The 10,786-nt window shown below is 52.4% G+C and overlaps 1 protein-coding gene and 1 long non-coding RNA gene across 2 annotated transcripts; one reads left to right on the forward strand and one right to left on the reverse strand.

Moving 5' to 3' along the window:
- The first annotated feature begins 276 nt into the window (after nucleotides 1–276).
- LOC123382406 lies at nucleotides 277–8,934 on the forward strand. Its single transcript, XR_006590712.1, has 2 exons — nucleotides 277–1,313; nucleotides 5,735–8,934. It is a non-coding gene; the product is annotated as an uncharacterized LOC123382406 (long non-coding RNA).
- Nucleotides 1,713–10,557, reverse strand: ASF1B (anti-silencing function 1B histone chaperone). Its single transcript, XM_003981937.6, has 4 exons — nucleotides 10,306–10,557; nucleotides 6,010–6,125; nucleotides 3,291–3,467; nucleotides 1,713–2,906 (listed from the first exon to the last, which is right to left on the reverse strand). Exons 1-4 carry the CDS (start codon nucleotides 10,412–10,414, stop codon nucleotides 2,700–2,702), a joined length of 609 nt encoding a protein of 202 aa, XP_003981986.1. The 5' UTR covers nucleotides 10,415–10,557; the 3' UTR covers nucleotides 1,713–2,699.
- Between the last annotated feature and the right edge of the window lie 229 nt (nucleotides 10,558–10,786).

Genomic DNA, 10,786 nt, shown 5'->3' on the forward strand with positions numbered 1-10,786 from the left:
CAGCCCTCCGCTCATTGGCCTAGGCCGCCCTGAGTGACGGCGCCGCGCCGCTGCCCATTGGCCCTACACGACCCTCCCGAGCCTCCATAGGCCCTCGGCCCCGTGACGCCTTCCGCGGACGCCCCACCACTCGCGAGCTTGCGAGGCCTCAGCTGGGCGGGCCGGCGCACCTGATTGGCTAAGGTTCCCGACAGGGCCCTTGGCCAGCCCACCAAGGCCGCCAATTGGCGGAGGCGAGCCGTCCGGCAAACCCCCCGCAGAACGTTCAGTGTCAATCCCGGGGTGAGAGGGCGGGGCGGAGATGCAGCCTACCGCCCGGGCCGGCCGGGCGGGGCGGCAGAGGCTGGCGGGCAGCCGCGCCGCGCTCGAGGCCCAGGAGGCGGTCCAGGCGAGCGCCCGCCTGGCCTCGTACGCGCCGCAGTCCCCCGCCTCCGCTCAGTGCGGCAGCGGCCGCCGGCCAGCCGAGGTTGGCGCCAGGGCCTCCCCCCACCCTCCCGGCGCAGCCTCTGTCCACCTGCCAGCGGGGGAGGGGTGCGGCGGGCGCCTCGGGTCAGAGGTCGCCGGGCCGCAGGCAGTCGTCATTCATAAGGCCTGGCGCAGGATATCAGGGTCCAGGCCGAGGAGCCTTCTGGGTCTCCCCCAGCCACAGCCAGATCTTCAGGAGGATGCTGGGCCCCGGGAACAGGGGATGGTTGGAAGGGGGCTCTGTGTCTATCCCTTTGCTGGGCATCTACCCTGGGCTTGTGTGCGTCAGTAGTAAGAGCTGGCACTCGTTAAATAAATTACTTTTCACCACACTCCTATCACGGAGGTACTATTAGCATCACTCCCATTTTACAGATGAGGAGTCTGGGGCATAGCCAGGCTAAGGATTCCTTTTGTCCCAGAACAATAAAGATGACCATTTTTCTGGGTGCCCTTTTAAAACACAGCCTGAGGTCAGTTTCTCTCTGCCACACTACTGACATTTGGGGCAGGGTCATACTTTGTTAGGGAAGGGGGCTGTCTTGCGCACTGAAGGTTTAAAGGCATCCTGTCTCTACCCACTGGATGCCAGTAGAAGCGCCCCCCGCCCCCCTGCAACCATCTCCAGACATTGTTAAATTGTCCCCGCTTGAGAAACACTGCAGGAGACCCAAACAGAGGGTGCCAAGAGGGGAGGGGGGCTGGATGAGCCAGCTATCTTGACTCAGAGGGCTAGCTAGTCTCAGGTCTACGAGCCAATTTGCTGTCCTGCCTATAGGCTTCTACAACCTGCACCCTATCCAATAGCTGTCTGCACCCATGTTCCTAGGTCCACCAGTTTCCGGGAGGTAAGTGTCTGGGCACTTCTGTGAATTATGGGGAAATGGCTCACCAGCCAGACAAGTCTACCCTGGGCTGTGGGGTTACAAAGTAAAGTAAAATTTAATATGTTGCTGTGTGTGTCCTTGGAGCATGATGTTAACTTCTTCCTGTGGGTCAAGGTCAAAGTCTAAAAAATCACTGGTTATGCTCTATCCGGAACAGCTGGGTTGCTTAACTTTTGACAATGAAAAATCCCTCCCAGTCTGGAGTACAGTTAGGTAACCAATTAAGACTAGGGTAAGAAGCTAAGCAAGGGAACACGGGACAGTCAACCCACTGTCTGGGGCAAGAGCCCCCCTCAGCACGTCACGAGGAGAGATGGACAAGAGATGGTCAGCCCACCTAAGACAAAAGCAGAAACAGTCTAGATGAAGTGCTTTTTATTTTTAGACCAACCAAACATGTTTAATATAAAAACCTTTTAATACACAAACTGCAGTCACAACAGCATCCACGTAGCAGCGAGAGGGCCGGGCGTGGCAGGGGCAGCATGGCAGGAGGAGAGGTTTCCAGAGTCCCTACTGTTTCCTGTGCCTGTAGTCTGTCTGTGGCCTGAGAGCATGAGGTCTTTGCAGAGGGGCCCGATGCCGACACCGAGATGGACAGAGCACAGCGGACTCCTCCAACATGCCATCCTCCCACTGTGACAGCCTCCAGGGAAAGCCAGATCCAGTTAGGAGATGACAGGAAGGTGGCTGTGACTGAGAGTTGGACCATCATTCCTCAGCATCCTGCTGAGCACAGCTTTGGGAACAGAGGTTTTCCAGAGGCTGTTGGATTGAAAAGACCTAAAAACTGTCCTGGAAGGACAGAAATTATGCCCAAGTCCACCTTCTAACCAAGATTTCTTGCCTGTGACTCCAAAAAGCTGGGTGGATCAGCTCAGATGTTTGGGAAGGGACAGGAATGACAGCCTTTGTCTCAATAGTGCTGGAGCCTTGCCAGACATTGACCAAGAGAGTCTCAAGGCAGGGCAGGGAGGTCTGTGGGAAGAATTTTGGGTCAGTGGTATTCACAGGACCATGGTGGCACAAAGGCCTGCAGGCGGAATTTATAGTGTGTGTGGAAAGGAGAAAAGACACAAGTCACAAAGAATTAAAAACTGAAGTACCCGCTTCTTACAGGCCTGGGCACTAGAGGTCAGATGATCCTTCTGGGTCAGGGTTGGGAGAGACCTGAGGCCGGCTCCTTCCTCAGAGCCATGTCTGCCTAGCCTTGGTGTATTTGATGGCCCCAGAGTCCTCCAGATGGCCTCCATGGGACTGTCTGGGAGGCCCGCCTGCCCCCTCCAGATGCTCTAGGAGACTGGCCACAATCCCAGCTGGGCCCAGGTTGGGCCTGGATCCCTGCAGCTAGATGCAGTCCATGGAATTCTCGGGGAGGAGGCCAGGAATGCAGCCAGGGAGACCCAAGCCCTTGATGGGAGCACAGCTGAGGGGGAGGCCACAGCCCAGGGCAGGGTCCTGGTTCTCTATGGCTTCTAGACTGTCCATGTTGTTGTCCCAGTTGATGTGGAAGCGGGTCACGCGGGGGTTCGAGGCCAAGATGTTCCTCTGGAGCTGGGGCAGAAAGAGGAATGTCAACCCTTGTCGGCATGCCCTCTCATTACTCCCACAGAGCCGGGGCCCCCCCAAACCCCTGCCCCAAAGTTAGGAAGAACAGATCTCACTTATTCCATCTCCATCAACAACTACATGTAGAACTCCAGGGAGTGCCTGTGTACCATGACTTAGGGCTGGGACCTATCTAATCTTGATTCTGCGAGGGGTGCTTCTGAGAAACAAAAGACCTTTCTCTCTCCAGTTCTAGTCTGGAGCTGCAAGATCTGAGGATGGCTTGAAAACCTTCAGAAGTGACCTTGGCTCCCAGTTCCAATGAGTCAACTCCCCCAGGTGCAAAGGAGCCAGCCTGTCTGAAGCAGGAAGTGCAGAGACAAGCCCCACCTGAGAGAAGTCTGGCTTCAGGGGTGGGTTCTCCCGCAGCTCGGGATTGGGGTATTCGTTGTTGACATAGTAGCCCACACGGATGAACTCCTGTCCGTGGTACGTGCAGGTGATGAGGACCACGGTCACACCCACGGCATCGGTCTCGGGGATGAGGGATGGGTTGGGGGCGTCAGCCTAGAGGAAACACATCCTGGGCCTTAGTACTGACTGCACAGCCACACCTCAACCAGGAATACAACGATTTTCAAGCAACACATATTTTACTGAGCCAAAGTATGGTCTCTGCCAACGGGAATTTTTAATCGAGTGGGGAAGACAGAATCAATCCCGCAAATGCCTGTAAAATGCTCAGCATGACAAGTGCCACAAAGAAGGAAGTGGTGCTGAGGAGTGTAGTGAGCAGGGGGGGAGGGCAGCATAAGATAAGGCTGAACAGGTGGGCAGGTTGGTACCGTGCCACCCAGGGCCTTTTGGGCCAGTTAAAGGCTCAGGAAAGACCAAGAATGTTTAGCAGGAGATAAGGGGTCTGTGAAGAAGACTGGCAGGGGTGCCTGGGTGGCTCAGCTGGTTAAGGGTCTGACTTGAGCTCAGGTCATGATCTCATGGTTCCTGAGTTCAAGCCCTGTGTCGGGCCCCTTCCCTGCTTATGCTCGCTCTTACAGAAATTAAAACTTAAAAAAATTTTTTTTTCAAAATTGAGTCAACTCTCAGGGCACCTGGTGGCTCAGTCTGTTAGTTGGTTAGGCGTCCAACTTCGGCTCAGGTCATGATCTCAGTCCATGGGTTTAAGCCCTGCGTAGGGCTGTGCTGACAGCTCAGAGCCTGGAGCCTGCTTCGGATTCTGTGTCTCTGCCTCTGCCCCTCCCCTGCTTGTGCTGTCTCTCTCTCTCTCAAAAATAAACATTAAAAAAAAAAAAAAAAAAAAAGAGTGGCAGTGTGGGACACTGTGACAAGAGGACGGCCGGCTGCTGTTAGAGCAGGGATACTGGGCAGGAGGTTACAGCAGTCATCCTGGAGCAGGGACAAACTTAAACCAGGAAGTAGAGGACAGACGTGGACAGATTTGGGGTGTGTTGTTATGGACAGGAGCAGCTGTGTAACGGGTGCAAAATGAAACCAATATAACCAAATGAAACATGGGGTCCCTTGTTCACAAGTTAGTAAGTTTCAGCCAGCGACAGCACAACATTGTGCCGGGTGCAAGGCCCCTTGTGGCTGCACGGGCCGAATGCTCGGGACGCCAGCCCTGCTTGTGGAGTGGAGTAGGTGGGCTCACTGGGGCCTGGATACAGGTGGATGAGGTAACACCTCCTAACAGCATGAAATGGAGTTGCTTGGACTGGGGTGGGAGGAGCAGAGGGGGAGGTAGGTGAGGATTTGAGCAAAGCCTCTCAAACTTCAGGGAGCGTTAAGAATTGCCCTCTACCTGTGCTCTTGCAGCCCCTGTGGCACTGGATTAGAGTCATGTAGCAGCTACAGTGAATCTTCATTTGTGAATTCGCCTTCTTGCTAATTAGTAGTAGTTATCTGTAACCTCAAAATTGGGGTGTTTTCGTGGTCATTTGAGGACATGCACAGAGTGGGGAAAAATCTTGAGTTGTCTGATGTACGTGTTCCCAGGTGAGGTCATCACCTCACCTCATCTCAGCACATATTGTAAATGAGCATCCTTTTTGTGGTCTTTTTAATGCCACGTTTCTCACATTTTGGTGTTTTTTGTTGGTGATTTTGCAGTTTAAAATGGCCACCAGAGGTGCCTGGGTGGCTCAGTTGGTTGAGCGTCCAACTTCGGCTCAGATCATGATCTCACGGTTCGTGAGTTCAAGCCCCACGTCGGCTCACTGCTGTCAGTGTGAGGCCTGCTTTGGATCCTCTGTCCCCCTCCTTCTCCGCCTCTCCCCCACTCACGTGCGTGCGTGTCTCTCTCTCTCTCAAAAATAAACAAACATTAAAAAAAAAAAAAAAAAAGGCCACCGGGGTGCCTGGGTGGCAGTTGGTTAAGTGTCCGACTTTGGCTCAGGTCATGATCTCACGGTTAGTGAGTTCGAGCCCCACGTCAGGCTCTGTGCTGACAGTGTGGAGCCGTGGAGTGTGGAGAGGGAGAGTCTCCCTCTCTCTCTGCCCCTTCCCCCTCTCACTGTCTCTGTCTCAAAAATAAACATTAAAAAAAAAAAAAAAAAAAAAAGGCCACCATAGTGCTTACTACTGTCTAGGGTCCCTAAGGGCAAGAAGGTGATGATGTGCCTTATGGACAAAATACGTGTGTTAGATAAGCTTTTTTCAGGCATGAGTTACAGTGCTGTTGGCCAGGAGGTCAATGGGAATGAACCAACAATAATACTAAATAAAGGGTCTTTAAACAAACACACATAAAACAAGCTTACGTATTTACTGGTTGACAAAAATAGGACTTGTAGGAACCTAATCCGTATTTCTTCCAGGGGCAATGGTTCGGTATTCGTTAATTCAGCATTTACAGCGACCTTCTGGAGCATAACTCCCGTGAATAAGGAGAATCGACTGTGATCAGTGGCTCATGGTGACAACGATGACACAGAGGTGGAGGAAAGGGAAACGTGTGAAGTACTTCTGAGAGGTCAGAGTTCTTGAAAGCAAGAGCCAGAATTCTGAACCTGAACCACTGAACCACACCGTGTGCTTTTGGACAGAAGAGAATAATTCTAGGTGCCAAAGCCTCAGGCCTTGTCTCTCTTACCTGAAAGATGAACATGTGTCTCCCTGCTGGAACAGGCCCAACCAGCACAGAGTCTAGGATTTGATCAAACTCCTCACTCTCCGCTGAGCCAACATAAATGATCTTCCACTCTAGGTCTGTAAGGATATGAGGTGTTAGGGACTTGAAATAGCTGGGGAGCACGAAGGCAGGGGAAGGGTCTTCTCGAGTTTTGGACAGATCCTTAATATACTGAAAGAGTTTTATTCTCAAGACCACCTGGCATCTCCTGGGCACTAAGTGCTGGGCACCACTGTCCGGTACACTGGAAGGGGCACGAGCCTCTAATTCTAGGGGGGAAATTTCTCCTGTGAGCCTAGCTTTGCCAAGCGACCTCGACTCTGCACCTCTGGGGGAACTCGGGGATCTCAGAGCCTGAGGGTGAACCGTATGGCAGAGGTTGAATTAGGCGCCACGTGACAGAGGCGTGCTGAGGGAACAGCAGGGAATTGGGCCATTTCAGGGCTCTGCCCACTGGGTGCTGGGATAGGAAGCAGCATCCTCTTTCACACACAGGGACCGGTGCCACCGAACTGAATAGATCCCTCGACAACTGGGGCATGGCAGCAGATTCCAATCCAGCAGGAGAGCCAGACAGCAGGAGGGGGAAGACGAGGCCACTGGGGGAGCCAGCCAGTCCCCAGGTCTTCCAGATCAGGCACCAACTCATGTCGGCTCTTAGACCCTTGGGTGACAGTGACTCAGTCAACAAACGTGGCACCAAAAGATGATCCTCTGAACCCCAAGTCTTTCATCCCATCCAGTGGGGGGGATCTCATCCCTGAGTATGTTCTAGCAAGGTGAAAGGAAAAGTGCTTAAGGAGAGACCCGGCCCATCAAGCGCCGGAAATCCCTGGTCACCGCTGCCTCTTGCAGGAGGTCCAAGTGTATCAGGGGCAAGGTCACGCTAGTACACGGAAGCTTGGCAGGAGACCTGAAACTTATTTTGGGTTCTTTGAAATTACACAACCCACAGCTCCAGCAGCCAGGGGCGGGGCGGGGGGAAGTTTCACAGGAAGTAAACTGTTGTTGAAGTTGCCCTGTTTCTTGGTCCAGTGTCCCACAAGAGCATCCAACTTTGGAAACACAGCTATGCGGGGCCACAACTACGGAGGTTTGACACCTGAGCCCCGAGCTCTTCCTTGATACACTGACTTTCTGTCGCTTTGCAGTTTTACCCAGGCCCTCTACTCAGGAAAAAGGAGCCTGAAGGAGAGCAGGCCCCGCGTAGGCCACAGGCACCTGATGTCCAACACCATTGGCAAAACCTAAACAGCGACCGGAGTGGGTGCTGACCAGAAGAGAAAGCATGCTGTGCTGGCAGCCAGGCAAACGGGCCACAACGGCTCCCTCAATGCGGGCCGTTAAGAAATCAGAGAATAACAGAAGGCCATAGTGAAATATTGACTCGAGGTTAGAGGAGCTGCTGAAGTCATCCATGGAAGATAGCAGATGATTGAGATAAAGGCCTACAAATTGGATCACCTTAAACTTGCCAGTGTTTTAAACAGAAGCATTCCTAAGTGGCTTCATTTTGGAATATAACCATTCTTTAGAATTAGATGTGGGACGTCAATCACGAACACAGCACAAACTCATTCCTCTGGAATACAGGACTCAATTGTACCTATGAAACATGGTGCACCTAACTTTTTAGGCAACTTCAAGGGTAACTTGACAATATTCAATTTTGTCTTCACGCTCTAACTTTACAACCGAACACCTGACAACATGCTCCTCCACTATATATGAAAACAAAACCAAAACCAACAACCTGATTAAAGCCATGCAAAAAACTATCGTTAGTTGAACTAGCTGGAGAGTGTTTCCTGCCTTAAAACACAACACAACACAGAAACCGCCCACGTAGGAGGCTTTTTTCTGTTTATCACTTTGCTGTTTTTCATAATCATATAGACGAACCCTGGTCTGACCACGGTGACAGCTGTGGGTCAGAACATCTGCTTCCATGACTTATTCAAACAGCAGCTGTTGAATTTCTCCATGAAACAGAGGAAAAACACACGTAATGTATTAAACGTGGACCTATGCCTTGGAAGCATCTATTTCCAGTTGCTGAGGAGAGAAAAGAACCAAAGGGGCCCAGAGCCCTTGGGAAACACGGTCAGCCAATGACTGGGGGTTGGGTCTTTTGTCAGGTCTTCAGTTGCCAGTGTCAAGGTGACAGGACTGAGATTTCTCCAGAATCTGAGAGACTCCTAAAGCCAGGCCCCCTCCATCTGTTTGGGAGTCAGGAAACGGATTCTCTCTGCTCCATGGGAAGAAGTCCAGGAAGAGGCAGAGAGCAAGTTGGCAGGTCAGAGTCATGGATAGCCCTAGGGATAGAACCAGAGTCTGGATTTTCAGGCCAGAGTTTGCTTTCCAACTTGAATTTCTCTGAGCAAAAGCTTTATTGTCTGGGTGTAATTAGTAATAGCACTCTCCTCATTCTCTTTTGAGAGTGTCCTGGTGTGGAAACAAATTCTACGCTCATTCTATTTACGTTCCATTTCTAAAATGAGGGATGCATTCTTTCTTTCCCCGGTTATAGTAAAAGCGGAGAACTCTGGACTCAGAGACAAACTTTAGTGTCAATACTTCTACAGACCGGCTGTGTGACCTTGGAGAAGTCATCTCATTTCTATTAAAAAACGACCAGCGGTGGACTTTTGCCTTTCCTGCTCTGAGTCTATAAACAGATTAGTAAAGTAACAGGGCGGCAGGGGTTTTCCTAGGAATAAAACTACTAGATAATGACAATGCAACCATTTTTAAATGCAAGGAGCACAAACAGGCTGTTTGAAACCCGATCTCCTGCCTTCTGGGAACCGTGAATCCCTTAACCTATTAGCTCCTTACATCTCCTCCTGGCTTTAAAATTAAATCTTATTCCACAGTGTCATTCTACACTTTAATTATTTATTTACACCCTGCCTTGTTCCAGAAAGGATTTAACTGGGCTTATTCTATAGTTAGTCACAAGTAGATTCCTTAATTTAAAAAGGAGAAGAACCTAGGAGAGATTGATCCATTGGCCCGGCCCAAAAGCACACATATCTCAAACCGTATCAGCCCCAAGCTAATCCAAGTGGCTGGCTTTTCCCACAAACCACCCACCTACCGCTGAGAGGTGCTAGTTAGCACACCATGGCCTCACAGATCTCCACCTCCTCAGCGGCTGTTTCTTCTTTAACCACCAAGTGGAGAATTGGTCTAATGGAGTACTTCCTTCCTGAAAGTGGTGCCAAGAGTCCCTGGGCAACCTTACATTTTAGATTTTTATAGACCTTTACTTGAAAGGTCTTTCATTCTTTGTGGCTTCCGTCTTCTCATCTGTGAGATGAGAGCCATGTCCACCTTTATAACACACAGATGAATAAGTACGTCGGTGAAAGCACCCTGGAAAAGATGCACAAAAAGTTCTGACCTCTCAGCCGGTTGTTTGAAGCCAGATACCGTCATGGCTCAGCCTGGCCCACCCAACCCCCCCGAGACTAGGTCAGACCATCAAAAGTGTTGCAAGAAGCACCTCGGTAGATCAGCTGGAACCTGGTGGGCAGACAGTGGGAGCCGGCTAAGGCTTGCCTGGCTATGCCACCCCTCCAATAGGAGTGTTTATCAAAGCAGGCAGAGAGGAGGGAGGGACCGAAGCTGGGGAGACCAAGTTATCTTGAAAGACTGGAGCTGGAAACCTGCCCTGCCTCCCCAGGTGGGTATCAAGAGTGGAAAGCTGGGGCCTAGCTAAGGAGGTGGGAAGTCAGGTTCTAGGATGTGTGCTTTGGGGCAGAAAACAATCAGAAGGGGGTGGGGGTGGGGTTGTTTTAAATATCAGCAGGCTAGGGAGGGGACTGGGAGACAAATGGGGAGATAGGGGCGAATTAGGTCTTGCCACGGGGGAAAGGGATTTCACAGGGAGAAAGGGTGATTAGAGGGGCTCCGTTGCGGAAAAAGGGAGGGAGTTTGGGGACGATAGGGTGACTGAAGGTCTCTGCAGGTTAAAGAACGGAGACTGAGGTCTCTACAGAGAAAATAGGTGCCCAGCAGGCGCTCCACAGAAAAAAAGAGGGGGGTGATGAGGTCTCCACAGGGATAACTGGAGTGACCCCGGGGCAGGGGGTTGGGTTGGCCATGGGGTGTCAGGGGTAGTCTCTACAAGGAGGCTGGGGCTGAAGCGGAGGGAAAGAGGGAGATCAGGGTTGGAAGGGAGATCAGTTGTTTCACGGGGGAGGTCGGGGTCCGCCGGGGGGAGGGGGAATCTCCACACAGGCCCAGCCTCACCGTCCGCCAGGGCCTCACTGCACTCGAAGCTGATCTCGAACCGGAAGGGGCTGTGGAAAGGGCTCGGATTCTCCAGCACCGCCACGTTCAGCACAGAAACCTTGGCCATCGCCTTGCCGGGCTGCGGCAGAGGCCACAGCTGGGGCCGGGCCCGCGCCGAAGTCCTCTGTGGTCAGCCGGGTAGCGTTACCTAGAACCGCTCCCGCCTCTTCTGTCCGCGGACTGAAGTGCGTATTTGGTCCGCGCGCCTCCTTCAAATAGCCGGCCCCACCCTCCGGCCAATCACCGTCAACGCTTTCCGGCAGCGCGAGCACACCCTCAGCCAACCCTGGAGCGCGGGGTCGGCGCGCGCCGAGCCTCCGCGGACCAATCCGTGGAGCTCCCTCTCCGGGATGCGCGAGGGAGGCGGAACCATTTCTTGGCTTCTTCGGGTGTCCACCGGGAACCAATCCCCAGCGTCTCCGACTTGGGTGTCTAGGGA

The sequence above is a fragment of the Felis catus genome, chromosome A2 (genome assembly GCF_018350175.1).
Source record: "Felis catus isolate Fca126 chromosome A2, F.catus_Fca126_mat1.0, whole genome shotgun sequence".
Classification (NCBI taxonomy): Eukaryota; Metazoa; Chordata; class Mammalia; order Carnivora; family Felidae; genus Felis; species Felis catus.